This window comes from Pteropus vampyrus, unplaced genomic scaffold (assembly GCF_000151845.1).
Source record: "Pteropus vampyrus isolate Shadow unplaced genomic scaffold, Pvam_2.0 Scaffold106, whole genome shotgun sequence".
NCBI classification, from domain to species: domain Eukaryota; kingdom Metazoa; phylum Chordata; class Mammalia; order Chiroptera; family Pteropodidae; genus Pteropus; species Pteropus vampyrus.
In genome coordinates, this window is record NW_011888887.1 from 2,864,049 (window position 1) to 2,884,114 (window position 20,066).

General features: G+C 34.0%; 1 protein-coding gene across 4 annotated transcripts in view; it reads left to right on the forward strand.

Annotated features, from left to right (window-relative positions):
* FER (FER tyrosine kinase) overlaps positions 1–20,066 on the forward strand; it is a 404,440-nt gene that overhangs the window by 13,683 nt on the left and 370,691 nt on the right. For 2 of the 4 annotated variants that reach the window (XM_011365150.2, XM_023533608.1), the window contains exons 2-3: positions 2,535–2,680; positions 17,819–18,086. In XM_011365150.2, the coding sequence (XP_011363452.1) occupies positions 17,880–18,086 (207 nt within the window). In that variant the 5' untranslated portion in view covers positions 2,535–2,680; positions 17,819–17,879. Of the gene's footprint in view, positions 1–2,534; positions 2,681–8,998; positions 9,020–17,818; positions 18,087–20,066 lie in introns of those variants that run through there. The other 2 variants (XM_023533610.1, XM_023533609.1) reach the window with 2 other exon arrangements.

Consider the following 20,066-nt stretch of genomic DNA (forward strand, 5'->3'; position numbering starts at 1 on the left):
GTAGTTCAACGGAAGAAAATTGAAATGCCGCTACCAAGAGAAGGGAAATTAAAAAACAATGCAGGTCTGTCACTTACATGCACATGCAACTCATGCTCATTTGAAAAAAATTAATCTTATTGTCCATAGGTATTCCTGCCTCATCCGTTTTTCACCTAATATCATATTGTGAACAAAAGATTTTTCTTTGAAACTCTGATTTTAAATAGATATAAAATTATATTTAAATTCATTGCTTAATTTTTATGTATTTGGTTTATCCGAATTAGATTTTGGTTTATCAGAATTGGGATGTTACATACTAGAGAAGTAAGAGTAGGGGTGCCTAGGACACAAAATGTACTTTGTACTCCCTTTTAGGGTCATGCAACATCAGGGTGGCAATTGCGTGACCCTGAGAGTGAATATCTCCATACATTTTTTACCCTAGGTTATTCTCTTGCCTCACTGTAGTCCTAGTTGGGAAGAGAAGCACATTTAAGGAATAGGAACTATGTTTGGTTATGGGTAGGAGTTAAAGATAGTAAACTGTGTAGTTGGGAAAGTTGGTGGGGAAGATTAAGGTGCACCAGAAAGCAGTTATACATTCTTAACTTGTCTGTGGACACCTTTGCTGAGTTCTGATAAGGCTAATAATCCCTTTGAAGTGATACAAGGAGTATAATTTTTAGTCATAGGTTTATAGTAGGTTGAGCAAAGAACTGCTGCATTTGAAGATGCTATCGAGGAAATCGTTACTTATTTTTAACCCAAATTATTTCAGTATCAAGTGTAAAAATACTTTTTCACTGAAAAATAAAAGTTATAGAAGAGACGAGTTGGAGAGTGTTACATAAATAACGCATGGAAGCTTTGACTGGATACTGTTCAATGTTGGGCGTGGAATCCCAGTTGAATAGTTGTTTTTCTTGTTTTTAAGTCTTTGAAAATAACTCTTTTATATCACACTGGGAGACCAGAATATGGAATTCTAGATAACTCTCAACTATCTTTGCCGATAGAGAAGTAGGCTAAAAAAATTCAAATTAAATATATTTTCCAGTAATTTTGAGGTCTGTCTTTACAATGGAATTAGGTAACATATGTAATGTGTACATTTAGGTACACACTATATTTTGTTCTTTGGAAATATTTATAAGTAATATTATTAGCTATACTATATCTGGGGGATTTAACTGAAGGTACTCTATTAAAAGCAGTGTAAAAGAAGTCATGATTAAAATTTTCATATTTAAATATTTTAAGTACTGAATTTTATCATTTACTATAACAACTCTTGTTAAAACCTTGCTTTACAACCAAAGTATACAAATCAGAGAAAGCTGTAATTCACCTTGGAATTTCATTCATTCAGTAATCACTTGTTTGGTGGTTAGTGTTCCAGGTATTGTGTAGGATATTAAGATAACAATCCTTGTCTTCAATCATATCACAGTTTAGTGGAAGAAGACGGATGTAATAACACTTTCATTATATGTAGATTAGATTTCCAGCCAATTCTTGCATTGAGAACCTTGCCAAATCCAGAAGAGAATAAAATGCTCGTCAGGGGAAAAAGAAGGAACTCTTTGGAAATGGGTAAAAAAGCTTAGAAGAGTGGAAGACTTGGAAGATATTCCTGACACAGTGTTTGGTCAGTTTCCTGACCAGAAGGAAAGGGGTAATCTTATTGGTAACATCTATGAAATGTCCTCTGATTCATGTGAAAGTCAAGGAGGGGAAATGACAGAAAACCGAATAGGCAAACAAAAAAGAGGAGCTTGAAAGAAGAGAGTTGATTATAAACCACGAGGTCAAGATTAGAAATACAAAGTCATGAGGCAAAAAATGAGAAACTGTGACAGAGCTATAAAGTGCTATATTGACATCATGATAGAGAAGAGAGCCAGTGACCAAGAAACATCTTAGAAATTCTAGTTTCAAGAATTGTGAGAATAGCTGATGAAAGAAGAGTCATGCTTTGGCATACTAAAGTATGTTAGAGAAATATGTGTGTGCTGAGAGAATGCTTCCCAAACCTTCAACCTTTGACAAAGTTTTTCTCACATAATAACTTCTTTAGGATATAATATTTTTTATATTTAATTTTTTAGTTAAAATTATTGGAGTGACATTGGCTAATAAAATCAAATAGGTTTCAAGTGTACAATTCAATAATACATCATGTATATTGCATTGTGTGTTCATCATCCAAAGTTCAGTTTTCTTTTGTTATAAAATATTTGATCCCCTTTACCCCTCCCTACCTCCCATCTGCCCCTCTACAGAGAAAAAATATGAATTACCCATTCAAAACTGAGTGAATAGGTTAGAGGAGAAGCTAAGGTACAATATTCATTGGGAAACTTGTGGAAAAAAAGGGGGGAGAGTAAGCAGAGGATGGACAAGTAAGTAATGCATTCTTGTTCTTTATATGATGAATGAGAGAAACTGCCACAGTTGATTTCCAGTAGCAGCCTACTATACTCCATGTATGCATGTTCACTTTTTTCTCTGTAGTGTACAGTTCTGACTACTTGAATTTCTTCTTTCAGCTCATGTTTTCTGGCTAGCTCTATGATCATTCCCGTGAGACTTCACTGAACGTTTTCACAAGTGTCTTCCTCATCCCTAATGTGTAATCCTTCAACATGGACCTGCTACTTTAGCTAAGATATAACCAGCAATGAATAGTAATAAGGTAGGATTACACTACTCTTCTTTGTAAATTACTATTAAAAATGTATATTATTTTTTTCCTTTGACACTATGAAACAGTTTTTTCTTGATTTTGTAGTGTTTATGTTAGATTATTCTCCTACCAATGCAGGCTACAGTCATTTTATATTTGTCTTATTTATGTTTTGCTTGTCATTTATTCTCCTGAATTCTATCTCATTTGTGATGTAATAATTATTTTTTTCAATTAACACTTATAATCAGTAGCATTCCAATCTATATCTCTTTCCTAGCTGGTGTGCTCACTAGTCCTATATTTTCAACTGCCTGGCACCAAACTCAGTATATCTTATTTTTCTTCCTAAACACTTGTTCCTCCTCTGGTTTCTGTATTTCTATTAATAACATTATTATCCCATTGCCTAATATGGTCATATGTTCATTTACTATTTCATTTATTTATTTGATGCACATTGATATGCTTCTATTAAGTATCAGACAATTTGCTGCTTTCTGGGGTGTAATGGTGAATAAGCTGGATATCCTATTCCTACAGCTTATGTTGTCGGGGGTGGAGGATAGGTTTAAAATAAACTGACAAAATAATTATGAATTGTAATAAACTTTTTGAAGCAAAAAACCCAAATAATTTAGAGATAAGGAGCTATTTGAGATTGGGTGGTCACAAAAGACTCCTCTAAAGAGCTGATATTTAAGATGAGACCTAAGGATGAGAAGAAGCTATTTCAAGGGTGGGCAGTGTGTGTGTGAGGCGGTGGGTGGGTAGCGTTTTTGATGGGGAAAGCATTCTAGTTAGAAGGAATAGTGGAGTGAAATAAGTGGAACAAGAGAAAGACAAATACTGTATGTTCTTGCTTATATGTGGAATCTTAAAAAGCCAAATTCATAGAACTAGGAAGTAGAATGCTGGTTGCCAGGGGCTGGGTAATGGGGTAAATGGGAAAGGGGTTGGTCAAAGGGTACAAACTACCAGCTATGAGATAAATAAAATCTGGGGATCTAATGCACAGCTGGTGATTATAATTAAGAATAGTACTATATTATACACTTGAAAGTTAAGAGTTAGTAAGATGATAGCCATTCTGACAGGTGTGAGGTGATATCTCATTGTGGTTTTAATTTGCATTTCTCTGATGATGAATGACATTGAGCATCTTTTCATATGTCTGTTGGCCATCTGTATGTCCTCTTTGGAGAAATGTATCCAAGTCTTCTGCCCATTTTTTAATTAGATTGATTGCTTTTTGGTGTTGAGTTGCATGAGTTCTTTATAAATTTTGAATAGTAACCCCTTATCAAATGTATCATTGGCAAATATCTTTTCCCATTCAGTAGGTTGTCTTTTCATCTTGTTGATGGTTTCCATTTCTATGCAAAAACTTTTTAGTTTGATGTAGTCCCATTTTTTTTTTGTTTCCCTTGCCCAAGGAGGTATATCAGAAAAAATATTACTAAGAGCAATGCCAGAGAGTTTACTGCCTATGTTTTCTTCTGGTAGCTTTATGGTTTTAGGTCTTACATTTTAAGTCTTTATTTTGAGTTTATTCTTGTATATGGTGTAAGATAGTGGTTAGGTTTTATTTTTTTGTGTGTATCTTTCTAGCTTTCCCAGTACCATTTATTGAATACACTGTTTTTACCCCGTTGTATATTCTTACCTCTTTTGTTGTAGATTAATTGTCCATATAGGCATGGGTTTATTTCTGGATTTTCTATTCTGTTTTATTGATCTGTGTGTCTATTTTTATGCCAGTACCATGCTGTTTCGATTACTATAGCTTTGTAGTATAGTGTGATATCAGGTATCATTATTCCTTCAGCTATGTTCTTCTTTCTCAAGATTGCTGTGGCTATTTGGGGTCTGTAGTGGTTCCATATATACATTTTAGGAATATTTCTTCTAGTTTTCTGAAAAATGCCATTGATATTTTGATAAGGATTGCATTGAATTTATAGATTGCTTTAGGTAATATGAATGTTTTAATGATGTCAATTCTTCTTACTCATGAGCATGTCATATGCTTCCATTTATTTGTATCTTCTTCAGTTTCTTTCTTTAATATCTTATAATTTTTTGAGTACAGGACTTTCAGTTTCTTGGTTAAATTTATTCCTAGGTATTTTATTTTTTTGATGCAATTGCAAAGAGGATTTTTTCTTAATTTCTCTTTCTGATCATTTGTTATTGGTGTATGAAAATGCAATAGATTTCTTAATATTAATTTTGAATCTTGCTACATGACTGAATTCATTTATCAGTGCTAATAGTTTTTTTAGTGGAATCTTTAGGGTTCTCTCTATATAGTATGTCATCTGCAAATGATAGTTTTACTTCTTTCTTTTCAATTTGGATGTCTTTTATTTAACACAGAATTAGATATCTTGTTCTTGATCTTAAGGAAGACGCTATTAGCTTTTTACTGTTGAGTGTGATGTTAGCTGTGGGTTTGTCATATATGGCCTTTATTATGTTTGAGGTATGTTCCCTCTATTACCACTTTGCTGAGATTTTTTATTGAAGAAGAAATAATTTTTAATGTTAAACATCCTATCTATGAAATTTGATATTTATCTTCTTAATCCTCAGTCTTAAAAGAAACTCTTTGGAAAGTCTTTTCTTTTTATCTTTCTTATATTATAAATTGAATACATGCTCTGATAAAAATGCAAGCTAGAGGTACATGAAGTAGAAAGGGACATTCTTCTCACTATTGTAAGTCTCACTGTTCAGAAGTAGTTAGTGATAAAAGTTTGATATATGTCAATTTGGAGTTTTAAAATATATACATTTAAGACAATGCATGTTTATGTTTGTATAATTTTCAAAATACGATCATTTGATATACTTGTTTTGAAATTTGCTTTTCCTATGTATCCTTTGATTTCTACTTATGCTCCATGCAATTCCAAGATTTGTTTGGATATATAAATGGACAGAACTAGGAGAGAATAAAAGTCATAAACTGGAGTAATCAAATTTGGGGGGAAATAAAATTTAAAAGCTCAGGATGAGAAAAATACCTGCTAGTTCTTTTTTGGTGTAAATGCTATGTGTTAATTTAGAAGTGCCTCTTTTTGACTTGTTTAATCTATATGAAATTATGAAAGTTGTCATTTTTTAATATAATACATTTTCGAATAAACACATGAGGGATAATTAGAGTAGAATTTTAAGATTTATTGAGTACATCAATGGGTATGCACCTATATGCCTGATGTGTTTGAAACATGAGGATATAGTTGTGAATAGGACCCTGTCATTACTTAGTGCTGTGATAACAAATTGCAGAGGTAGAGAAGGCTGCCTGGAGAAGGTGAATGTAAGCACAATCTTGAAATACTAGTAAGAGTTGGCTAAGATTTTTAAAAACGGCCAGTGGAAGTGAACAAGGGTTGAGTCAGAGTTACAGGTTGTTAGTATAGGCATAGAAAGGCAGAGAGTCAGAGAGTCAGGCAAAGTGATTCAGTATGTGTTGGGAAAGAAGTAGGGGGTCAACATGCCCTATTTTGCATGGGACAGTCTAGGCTTACACCTTTTTTCCTGGCATAATAAAGAATAGCATCCCTTTCACTCTTAACAGTATCCCAATTATGGATAATAAGTGGCATGTTCATCTTAGAAAAGAGAGAATATAGAAGCAGTTAAGACTCCAGAGAGATGGAATATAGTAGGTTATAGTAGGTTAGGCCTAAAACCAGAATATTAAAATTTACCATTGCAGAGATAAACCAGTTTTGGATTTAGGCTATGGGCAATAGCAGGGGTTGTTGAAATGGAGTTGGACTAAATGGGTCTTTGGAGAAGAGAAAGACTAGAGGTTAAAAACTCTATGGATGAAGATAAGAGTGGGTTAGTGCATAGGTTTTGGGCCAAGAGGAGATTGAGAGCACGATTTGTAACATTTAGGTGATATGGGACTTGGTGAGCTGAATGGCATAAATTTCAAAGGAGAAGAGATTTTTGAATAGGTTTGGAAGAGCGGTGATTTGGAAATGGTGCTAAGGTATCAGATATTGTTACGTGTCATTCCCCTGCTCCCCAGCCTCATGGTTATGGGTGATGGGATGTGGGAAAGGTGTAACCTCTACCTGGGAGCACCGTGTTTTTGGGAAACCAGGTTTCAGCTAGAGTAAGGAGTTGGAGGGTAAAGATTTAAGGAAGTTTATTTATAAACTGAATGGAATTCTAGAACAATTTGGGAAGAAAATACATTTTTTAGGGCATGATTATAGAGAAAGGATGCGATGGGAGTGGGGATTAGGCTTTGCCTTTTGGGAAAAGAGTGAATTACACAGAAAAATCAAGAATGGAGCTTACTTTCCTCCATGTTCTAAACAATGGCACAAGGTTTGTCTGATCTGGGTTCCCTGAGAGGCTGTCTCATTGCAGTGTAGTGACTGGCTTTGGCTTAGTTCATTTAACTTATTACTGATGGGACCTTGATGGTTGCCATTCTGCTGAATCTCTTTTAAAGTACACGTATGGATTTTGAAATTATTTTGACTTCTCCTCACATTGTTACTGTCTTTGAAAGAGAAAAAATTGACCTTAATTTGAAAACTGAACTCTTTTGTAATAATTGATCATACAGAAAGAGTAAAAGGCTAAGAGTTATCTGGATAACAGTTATATTTCTAGACTTTAGGGCATACAAAGTGATATGCATTCTAGCCATACTTAAGCTTTTAAACCTTTTTTTTTATTCTGTTTTCCTTCAAATTAGCAATGTTTCACTAATATGCTCTCCATTTTTCTATCCTTGCTCATGTTTAAACTCTTACTTAAAAAATAAACCCTTCCCTGTCACTTGCTATTATTCCATGGTCTCTCTTGTGTGAGTTCTTTCTCTCTCATGCTTCATTAGTAATGACTACTTTTTAATAAGTATCTCCAAAGCCAGACACATTAAATAGTTTATCTCATCTAACCTTCCCAACAACTCTGCAAAGTAGGTGTTACTATACCTGTTTTAAAGATAAGAAAACTGAGCTTCCAGGAGGTTAATTAAAATACAGTTACATAGCTATTAAATGGTAGAGTTAGGATTCAGCGCAGGACTGATTCCGAAGCTGTGTCCTACATACACCTTTGCAGAGAGATGCGTGTACATGTGCTCTTTTCGTATTCCTTAAGGCTTGTGGAGATGTTCTTTTTTTAAAATTAAAATCTTTCCCTCAATTTTAATGAGATATAATTGGTATATAACATTGTATAAATTTAAGGTGTACAATGTGATCATTTGATACTATTGCAAAATGATGTTTTCTTCTTAATAAAGGCTTTTTGAGTCCTCTACTCAGCTGTGCTCTTTTCTTTCTCTGTGGCTTTGTAACACTTTGTACCTCATGCTTTTATTTCTGTGACATCTCCCCCCACCCCACATGGCCTTTAGAAATGTTGTACATACTTCCTCTGTTTCCCCACTGAACTTGTAACCAATGTGTATTTGTGAACTTGTTGAATTATATGGCATTTATTTCCATTTTTGTCACCCCTACTAGGTTGTGAACTTATTGAGACTAGAGACTATATAATCTTATAGGCCTTGGTATTCCTGGCACTGAGAAATATGCCTGGTAAATAGATGCTCAATACATGTTGCTGAATGACTCTTGAATGGATTGTATCATTGTGACCTGTCTATTTATTCTCAATACATTGTAAATCAAAAGCAGTAATCCAGATTTTATTTATCTTTGTATCCATAATAGTATGGTTACTCAATAAATACCTATTGATTTTTATTAATACTTTAAAACAAAGAGAAAAATTTCTGTTAATTCTGTTCTCCCTAAATAATTTTAAATGTCGGTACTTGCAAATACACTTTTAAAATTAAAAAAAGTTAATTTAAAAGCAAGCATGTTGCCCATTTGTTTATAGACTTGCAGTTTTTATTCAATGTTCTCTCTTAGTGGAACATTATCATTTATTAATGCTGTTCTAATAGGCTGGCCAATCCAGTGCTGTTTCAGTTGAATTTAGTTTTTTTTTTTTTAAATTAAGCTAGAAGCAACATTTTCAAATTAAGAAAACATGACAGGAGTTTTAAACTGTATCTGTAAGATGGCCAAGGTCAGCATATATTAGCTGGTAATGAATGATGTTGTCTTCATAGTTAAACTTTGGTGACTGTTCATTCCTGCCTGTTTAACTGCTTCTGAAACAACACTTCACTTTGTATTCATATGAGGTCAGTTTTTTGGTTTGTAGCTGCGGTTATTACTTGCATACTCTGTGGCTTTTTGTGACTTTGTTTCTGTCTTGCTACAGGCAGCTTAATATTTTGTTCAACTAGTCACTGTTTCTGACTTATGTCAGTATTAAAGCTTATAAAAGGTAAGAAATACCATTAGATAATTATTTTTGTACTTAAACTGGTTAATGATAGTCTTTATCAATGAGCAAACATAGTCTGATAAAGTAACTTGAACCATAAAGTGATTTTAATAGGTTTTATTAGTTAAGGATTATAAACTAAAATTCTATGGAATTTCCTGCTAGCTTAGAGTATCTAGTTGGGGAAGATATTTGTTTCTATTCTCTGATTTTTCTAAATATACCTTTAGTGGTATATTTCAGTCTTTTTGTCAGTATTAAAATACAGGAAATAATTAAATATTATTTGTGTTATAAGATCTAATCTCTGTTAAAATAAATCAGCCTTACTTGAAAAAGAATGTTCAGTATATATTAAACTTTATTTATGCTATATAAAAATAATATCTCCATCTGTGTACTTGGAGAATATAAGAGCTGCTAGTTGTGGAGCCAAACGTTGAAAAACAAGAGACATTTTAGAACAAATACTTGCATATACCTTTATACTTATAAGAAATACCGTAGAAATCCCGTCCTGCCAAGGAAACCAGTTATCTGTTTTATGTTTTGCTGTTTAATAACTTCTATTTTTTTAAAGGAAGTGTGTGTTTATAGATCTCTTTTATACAAAATGATACAACATTGTGTATGCATTCTCTTTTTGAAAATATAGCAGTTTTTAACGGTTCTTTTAAGGTTTTTAATAACAATTTATAGAATTGAAACTCTACATAACTCACTCGATACTAAATACCAAACAGAATTCATTAAATAATGTAGATTTATATAAATCTAAATAGTCAATAGTTTATTAGGATTTTTAATAGCTTTACTTTTTAAAATGTATTATTTAGAAGTAGACATCCTTGCTAATAACATGCATACCCTTTTGTATAATATTTTGTTTTTGCCTGATTTATACTTACTTACTATCCACTAAATTATGGACATTTTTATTTTAAAATCTCATTTGCAAATCTATTATGAAATGAGTTTCCTCTAGCAGTTATTTATAATAAATTGAATGTCTGCTGTATTCTTGGTAGTAATTTAAGTGATATAATGATGAAAAATCTGTGATGCTCTGATTTCCACATAGCTCATAGTTTAATGGGAGAAATATGTCTGAATAGTTAAAATATAATATGAGAAATGTTATGTTAATTACCAGCACATATATGATCCCTGAGATCTGAGGAAAGAGAACACCTAAGTTAGCCTGGGTGGTTGGTTGTGGTTGTGGTGATGGTGAGAGTAGGTTTACAGAGAATACAACTTTAAAGTTTAGTTGTTGATAATTTTCCAGGCAGACAAGGGAGGAAAAACATTTAGACTGAAGGAACAACATTTGCAAAGGCACAGACATATGATCATAAGACAGTTAGCAACCATAAGTAGTAAGTTGTAGTAGTGTTGCTGAGGGTGGAAAGTTGTTTTGAGTCGGTTTTGATTACCAGGCAAAGGAGTTTGAATTTTAACTTGTAGGTTAAGGTTGTAAAATTAATACCTAGTATTATAAATAATAATAAAATCAACACCTAGTATTACTAAGTATCCTAAAGAAGGAAGAGTGCAAAGTGGGGACCTTGAGAGAATGCATGCACAATGTTGTGTGGCCTCAAACAGTTAATTCATTTAACGGATTTTTTTTTTATTGTCTACTGTATGCAAGGCACTGTTTTAAGCACTGGAAATAAGGTTGTGGGAAAAGAACAGAGTAATTCCCTGCCCCATTGGAACTTACATTACAAATCAGTCTGATATACCCCCCTGCCTCCACCCCTTGTCTCTCTAATTTTTGGCTACATCATGACTATACTTTCCTTGCAATTTTTCATCTTCTTTACGGTTATCATAGGCAGCTGTGTCCTATTCTAGAAGTATATAGCTGAATTTGTTACACCCTCCCCACATTATTATTCTTCCTTCGAGCTATAGTTTGAGGTCTGGGCATTACTTTTTTAAAAATTGAAATTTCTATTCAGGCAATTGTAGAGTGACATTCAGTTGTTTCAAGTAATAATCCCTTGTGCATTTGTCCAGTCCCCTCAACGGTAACATTTTGCAAGACTATGGTATAATATAATGCAACCAGGATATTAACATGGAGTAATCTGCTAGTCTTATGCATATTTCCCCACTTTAAATTGTATTCATTTGTTGTGTGTATGTTAAATTCTTTTTTATATGTCTGGGTTATGAATAGCGCCTTCAAATACTACTAGAAACCCTTGTGTTTCCCTTTTTTAAACTCACCCACTTCCTCTTCTCTGCAGGCTCTAAACCCTGACAAACCTCTAATCTGTCTTTTTCCCAAATTTTTGTCATTTCTAGAATGTTATATAGGTGGAATTATATAGTATGTAACTTTTGGGGGTTGCATTTTCTCATTCAGTCTCCTGGCGATTCATCCAAGTTGTTGCTTATATTAAAAGTTCGTTCTTTTATAAGTGTGGGTAATATTCTATGTTATGTATTCACCTGTTGAAGGATCTCAGGGCTGATTCTAGTTTTTGGCTATTACAAATAAAGCTACTATGAACATTCGTGTGCAGGTTTTTGTGTGAACATGTTTTCATTTTTCTGGCATGAATATCCAAGAGTGTAATTGCTGGGTTGTATGGTAGTTGAATGTTTAGTTTTATAGAAACCACAGCAGCTGTACCATTTTTCTTTTGACCAGCAACAAATAGTGATCCAGTTATCACATTCTCAAAAGCATTCGGTTGTCATTATATTTTATGTTAGCCATTCTGTCAGGTGTATAGTGATATCTCATTGTGGTTTTAATTGCATTTCTCTTACGGCTAATGATTTTGAACATCTTTGATTATTTGCCATTTTCATATCCTTGTTTGTTCATGTCTGTTCATGCTTTTGGTCATTTTCTAGTTGGATTGTTGTTTTCAACTGTTGAATTTCGAGAGCTCTTTTAGATTCTAGATACTAGTCCTTTGTCAGATATGTGGTTTGCAAATAATTTCTTCCAGTCTGTAGCTTTTCTTTTTATTCTCTTCACATGACTTTTACAGGGCAAAAGATTTTACTTTTGATGAGGCCCAATTTATCAGTTTTTCCTTTTATGATTTTTTTTTTTTGTATCAAGTCTAAGAACTCTTCCTAGCTTTAGATCCTAAAGATTTCCTCCTGTTTTCTTTCTAGAAGTTTTGCAGTTTTATGTTTACATTTAAATTCATGATCCCCTTGAGTTAATTTTTGTGGAAGGTATTTGATCAGGGTTTTTTTTTTTTTTTTTTGTGGGGGCAGTGGGGATTAGCTCTCCAATTGTTCCAGTACCATTTGTTTAAAAGGCTATTTTTTCTTCATTGAATTGTTTTTGGACGTTTGTCAAAAAGCAGTTGAGCATATTTCTATCTTTCTGAGTTCTCTATTCTGGTACATTATCTATTGTTTATCCTCTACCAGTACAGCACTGTCTTGATTTCTGTAGCTATATAGTATTCTATATAATAGAATACTCACTATTTCAGCCCCACTCTATTTCTTTTCTCTGGAACTCAGATGATACAAATGTTGGATCTTTTGTTATTGTTCATAGGTCCCCCAGGCTATGTTCTCCACCCCTGCCCCTCCCTCCCCCGCCCCCCAGTCTGTTTTCTCTCTGTTTGGATTGGTCGAATTCTTTTGTTCTGTCTTTATGTTCCCTGATGGTATCCTCCCTCATCTCCACTCTACTATTGAGCCAATCTAGTGAGTTTTTAATTCCTGTTATTGCATTTTTTAGTTCTGTAATTTCCATCTTTTTATTTTTATAGCTTCTATTCTTTGCTTAGATTTTCCGTTTTTTACATTTGTTTTAAGAGAATTCGTAATCGATTAATGAAGGATTTTTTATGATGGCTGATTTAAAATCCTTTTCAGATAATTACAACATCTGATTATTTTAGTATTGACATTAGTTGATTGTCTTTTCTCATTCAAGTTGTGATTTTTCTTGGTTCTTGGTATTTTCAGGTGATTTTCAGTTGAATCTTAGATATTTTATTTATTATGTTAGGAGGCACAGGAGCCTATTTCAGTCTTTTATTTTCAGAGGTGTTCTTTCTTGATTTAGCATGCAGGTCTTGGCCTATTTTTGTGGGCTGTGATTCCAATGACAGTTTAATTTTCAGAATCTTTATATTGTTATTTTGGTTCACTTTGCTTATCTGGTACCACTAGGGCTTCCACTGGTTCCTGCTGGTGCCGCTTGAGGGAGTAGTATATATTTTTCTTAGGCTGGACTGACTATTAGATCTCTTGGTAGGGAATGAATGACATAGGATTTTCTTACCATGTCCCCTAGCTGCCCTGATGTCTCGGGGCAGGAGAGGAGAGACTTGGACCCATAGAGAATAAGGAGCTTCCTGGACTGGTTCTTTTGCTAAAGCTGGGTCACTCTTCCCATTTCTGAATACCTGCTGTGGTTTCTCTCGGTGGGGAAGGAGATACTTGGACCTCTGAGGACAGAGAAGCTTCCTGACCTGAGTGCTTGCTATTACTGAGTCTCTCTTGTTGGTTCTTCCTGCCTGATTTGATTTCTTTTGAGAAAAAAGGGGATATTCAGGACTAGCATGAAAGGAGAGCGCTTCTGGCTATTTATTTTTGGTGAGGCTGACAATCAGTCTCCCTTGCTTGATGGTGGGTATCTGGCTTGCCTAATGTTGTCAGGACTCCTGTTAGATACTGGGGGAAGCTAGCCAACATGGGCTGCCTTTTGGTATTAAACTGGAGGTTGGGAAAAGTCGAGTCTGGGTGACCTGCGGCGGGGGAACACAAGACACTTCTTCTGTGCTGTTCTTCCATTCTTAGGGCCAAGAGTTTGCCTTCTTTTCATCTTTCAGAGTTCTTCCTTGGTTGTCTCTTGCACTATTTCCAGTGTTTATAGTTGTGTTTTGTGGAGTGGAGCTGGGGAAAATGGTCTGTGGCATCTTGTCTGGACCAGAAGCTGGGTTTTATTTTATTTATTTTTGTCATGTGAGCATGGAGGTAAAGGGGCGGGGCAATACTGGCTGGGGCTGACTCCGGCCTTGTTGGGGGCCCTGAGATTTACTCTTTCATGAAATTCCATTAACCCATTTCCCGTTTGCCCTGAGAATACTCGTACTTGTGGCTGCAGCACTTATCCCGAGATAACTCGCAGATTACAGCCCTAACCTTACCCCCAAAGTTTGCCACGAAATCTAGCTTTTCTTATTGTTTTTGCATCACTTTAGTATATTGATAGTCTATGGAAACAAATGATATCAAACTAGTTATAGCATTCTGTTTTTAGTAGTGGTAATCCTATTTGCAAAAAATAGTAATTCTCAATTGCTGAAAATGTGAAATCCTAGAAAACATAGCATTCCTACATATAATGTTAATTGACATCATTCTCGAACAGTTGTTGGCTGAAGATTCATTTGATGAATCCAATTTATGTATTCATTTCTGCTACATTAGGATTAGAGACAAGTTCTGTTTAGAAGTAACTCTAAGAACAGTTTTTATATTTTATTTTCACACTGAAAAGCAGTCAGATTTGGTTCAGCGTTTAAAAAGCATGTTTCTGTAAAATTAAATTAATGCTGGCGGGGAGCTGCACTTTTGTTTTCTAAATGGGAAATTGATTAAACCAGAGGTCCCCAACCCCGAGCCATGGACCAGTTACCAGTTTGTGGCCTATTAGGAATCGGGCCACACAGCAGCAGGTGAGCAGCGGGCAAATCAGCAAAGCTTCTTTTGTATTTGCAGCCACTCCCCAGTGCTAGCATTGCCACCTCAGCTCCACTTCAGATCATCATCAGGCATTAGATTCTCATAGGAGCAATGCACTCTGGTGCCAGAAAGGTTGGGGACTGCTGGTTAAACATCTGTACTCCTGGGTTTAATTTTATACACCAGTTCATACAGAGAGGCTTCCCAGATATTTTCTTGACTTTCCCTGAGTTGGCCTATTCATTCTCTGCCTGCTTATTTTCATATCGGTGTATTTAATATGAAGTCTCAGGATTTTGTTAATTCCTTTTCCTTCTCTTGGAAGTTGGGGTAGTTTGTATACATTGCCATGCTGCCTAGAACACTAGAATTTTCTCTTTTTTTCCTTTGATACCATGATGTAAAACTTGTGGCATATAGTTGTACTCCTTTATTTGCTAATGGTATGTTTAAAATTTTTTTTTTTACAAAATAGTTTTTTGTTCTTTTCACTAGTTATTGGTAGGAACTTCTGAGGTACTGTTTCACTATACCAACTTTACTCACAAATTGAATAATGACTTTTCTGCAGTTTTCACATCTCCCTCTGATATTTGACATAACTAATACTTCCTTTTTATATTGGCATCTGTAACTCTGCCAAACCTTTCTTATTCTTTTGCTTACTTAATCTCTATCCTTTATTTGGTGTTTCTTCCTCCCATTCTACAGTTTGACAGACTCTCATGGGTTTTGCCCTTGACTTTGTTTTTCTGTTGACATTCAGTCTGTTGGTTTCATCTATAACATTTAAACAACTGATTCTCTCAAATTTGGATCTTTAACCTTAATAATTTATTTCCTGCTGAAGCGAATGTATTTTCTTTAAAGTAGCTCCATAGTCTCATTCTTCCATATCTGTTGATATTGTCATCATTTCTCATTAAAGCCTTAAAATTGCCATTGGACCATCTCTTTTTTGTTCCCTAGATCCATTCACCAGGTCAAAACTCTTTCATCTTAATTCTCATTGACATTGCCAATTATAGATCCTCATTTCTCAGGCTATATTGCTATAATAATTTATTCATTTGCCTTCTTATGTTTCATTTTTTTTCTTCAAGATATTATATACATAGCTTCCAGATAAAATCTGTCTCTCTTTTTATTGAACTATAACATACATATAGAAAAGTACACAAATCACGGGTGCTCACGCTAGCTTGATGAAATTTTAGAAACTGAACATACTTGTGTCACTAACACCAGCAAATTAATCATTTAAAAAGTCACATTCATGACCTTGTTATTTTGCCTTCAAAACCAAGTAACTCAAAGAGATTCAGCCTTAATTTCCTTACCAGTGGAATAGCAGGAGCCAAACTGGTATGCCATTTCCCACTGCTTGTCACATATAACTTGATTTTGTAGACATTTCTTTCTTTACTTTACCTCATATTCACTTTTTTTTTTTTTTTGCCTCATACTACTTTTACTTCCTGAAATTCATTTCCTTTTTCACTGTTTATAATTTAAATCATGGTCATTATTTCCAGTCCTCGCTCAGATCTTGCTATTTCCAGGAAACTTTTCTGAGACAGTAAACTTTAATTAAATTTTTATTTTTCTCTTCAAAAATTCTTTAACTTATTTTTTGAATGAGTAATATCAATACATTCACTTAGAACAAAATTCAGATGTACAAAAGGGTATTTAATGAAAAGTCTCCCTCCCACTTCAGTACCCCAGCTATGTGTTCTTCTAGAAATACTTTTATGTACTTACAAACAAAATAAATTTCTATTTTTCTTCCTCCTTTTTACATAATACCAAATTCTGTATCTTACTTTTTAAAATTAATAGTTCTTAATGATAGCTTCAGATTAATACACAGAGTGTTTTCTTATTTTTTATTAGGGCTAATGATACTCTATGGAATGAATATACCATGATCAGATCCACCGTATATGATTATGAAGGTTGGACGCTGAACAAATTCACATAGACTATTTGAATGGCACTCCCTAGAGTTATTATTATAATAAAATTCAGTAGTCTTGATTGTAATTTACTTAATCAGTTCCTTTCAATACATAGTTGCTGGTTTTCCTTTTCCTTTTTTTTTTTTTTTTGGTTATTTTAAACACTATTGAAAGGAATAGTCTTATAAATGTCATTAGACACTTATGGGGAAATTATCTGTAGGATAATTTCATGTGTGTATTGGACATTTGTATATCTTTTTGGAGAAATCTTTATTCAGATCCTTTGCCCATTTTTAATTGGTTTGTCTTTTTATTATTGAATTGTAAGAATTCCTTATACATTTCAGATAGAAGTCCCTTGTCATGTATGATTTGCAAATATTTTTTCCCCATTTAGTGGGTTATCTTTTTACTTTCTTGATGGTAGCTTTTGAAATAGAGAAATTTTTAATTTTGATAAAATCCAATTTATGTTTTTTTTGTTTTGTTGTTTGTGCTTTTGGTGTTGTGGGTAAGAAACTATAACCTAAGCCAAGACCATGAAGATTTACTGTTTTCTTCTGAGAGCTTTATAGATTTAGCTCTAATATTGTGAATCTTTCTATTTATTTAGGTCCTCTTTAATTTCTTTCAATAAAGAAAAAGTTTTATAGTTTTAAGAATATAAATTTTGCCTTTATTTCTAAAAATTTTTTTCTAAATATTTTTTTTGAAGGGGTGGAAAAAAAATGGTTTTAAATTTCAAGTTTGGAATGGGCAATTCCAAGAAAAAAAAAAAAAAAGGAACCTTGGAATATTGATCTTCTACCCCATAATCTTACTGATTTATTTATTCTATTAAGTTCTGATACTTTTTTATTGTTTTCCTTAGGATTTTTATATGCAGTGTCATACTACCTGCAAATATTGTTTTACTTCTTCCTTTTCAATTTTATTGGAAATTATTTCATTTATTTCATTGTACTGGCTAGAACCTCCAAAACAGTGTTGAATAGAAGTGGTAAAAGTGGAATGCTCATCTTATTCCTAATCTTTGAGATAAAAGCAGTTAGTTGTAGTGGTTTTTTTTTTTACCCTAAAAAATGACCAATAACTTTGTTTTGAAGACTAATTTCCTTTTGATTTAAGATTTTTTTCTTCTGTTTACACACAGATATGTGCTGACTAGAAGGCTCACTTGCGCAGTGTAGAGGATAAGACAGTGCCTTACAAAAATGGGGTTTGGGAGTGACCTGAAGAATTCACATGAAGCTGTGTTGAAATTGCAAGACTGGGAATTACGATTACTGGAAACAGTGAAGAAATTTATGGCTCTGAGGATAAAAAGTGATAAAGAATATGCATCTACCTTACAAAACCTTTGTAATCAAGTTGATAAGGAAAGTACTATCCAAGTGAATTATGTCAGCAATGTATCCAAGGTAAGAGGAATAATTTCATCATCTACTATGTATACCACGATAACTGTGCTTAAGGCAAATAGATCATACTACATATGTTATAAACCGATGTTATGTACCTTTCTGTAGTTTTCTTCATGTTTCTTGTGCTAGGGGTTCGTTGTCCCCTTACATCTGTGAGTTTACAGTTTTTATTAACTTTGGAAAAATAGCCATTATTTTCAAAAAAAAATTTTAATCCTCCCTTTTATTCTTCTCCCCTTTGGGGAGTCTGACTACATATATATTTGGCTGTTTGACGTTATCCCACAGTTTACCGATACTTTTTATTTATTTTTCTGTCTTCTCTCTGTGTTTCATTGCAGTTAGTTTTTATTTGTTATGTCTTCTATTTCACTAATCCTATTTTTATGCAATGTCAAATATGTTGTTGATTACATACAGTGCATTTTTCAGCTCAGAGATTTTTCATTTCTGGTGCACTTGGATAAACCTATCAGTGAGATTAACTGTAACCATTTCCCTGACCACTCCTCTTCCAGCAATATCACATCTTTCCTCCTCCCTTCTCCCCTGGCATCATCACTTCATGACTCACCAATATTTAAATTTAAATATGCCTATGTGTGCCTTTTCTTTATCTTCTCATACTTGCCAAAACCCAGCTCTTTCTTTTACCCAACATCTGTACTTTAGGGTGGAGGAACTGGAGAGAAGGAGACAGGAACTGGGTAGTTGAGCCATTTCCATGTTAAAAATGAGAAGTCTTCAATAAATGAATCATCTGTAATAGTTCGATTTGAATTGTTTTTATATCTTCCATGCCTCCACTTTTAAATATGTTTATTCTTTAGTCTTTTGAACATATGGAATACAGTCATAGTAATTCTTTTACTGTCCCTGTCTATCAACCTGTGTTGCTTCTGGGTCAGTTTTGATTGACAGTTTTGATTTTCCTCCTCATTTTGTGTTGTATTTTTTCTGTATGGTAATCTTTGATTTGATGCCAGGTATTGTGAATTTTACCTTTTTTAGATACTGAATATTTTTGTATTTCTTTAAATATTCTTGAGCTTTGTTTTAGGACATTTTGGAGACATTTTGATCTTTTTGGCTCTTGCCTTTAAATTTGTTAGGTGGCACCAGAAGTATGTGTAATCAGAAGAGGAGAATTTTTCTCCTCTTTTGAGGGAAGATCATTCTCGATGTTCAAAGGATGCTCTCCAAAGTTTGAGATTTTACACTCTGGCTATGAGACCTGGCATGATTTTGTGGCTCTATGTGAGCTCGAAACAGTGTTTTCTATAATCCTTATGGGTAGGATATTTCCTTGGAATAGGATAGCTTCCTCAGACCCTTGAGCTGATCAGTACTTAGCTAAATAATCAAGGGGAGGTCATTTGCAGTTTGACTGACTTTTTTCTTCATGTAGCTCAGCCCTCTCTAGTACTCTGTCTTTGTCTCGTCTCCAGTGCTCTGACTACTTTCATGTCTATGTGCTCAGAACTTAGTCTCTTTAACTCACAGAAATTAATGAGTTCTGCTTGGCTCTTTCTCCCTGGGCTGTGGCCTGAACATTTTCTCCATTCAGTAAGCTTGGATGATCTTAGGGCTGAGTTAATTTATTTGTAGTCTCTCAGGGTTCACTGTCCTTCATTGAATGATATCCAGTGGCTTGAATGCTCTGTGTCAAATATATTTTGTTCAGTTTTTAGTTGTTTTAGACAAGGATAAAGCAGTTCCTGTTTCTCTATCTTAATTGGAAGCAGAAGTCTTGCAGCTAGTGATTTTTATGTCTGTATTTTAAAAAATAAAAACATACAGCAGAGTTTCAAGAATAGAACAAAGATTTCCTTGTGCCCTGCATTCTATTTCTTAATTGTTGACATCTTGCCATATTTGTTCTATGGCTCCCTTTCTCTCTCAGTATGTGTGTGTGTATGTATGTGTGTGTGTATGTGTGTGTGTATGTGTGTGTATGTGTGTGTGTATATATGTACG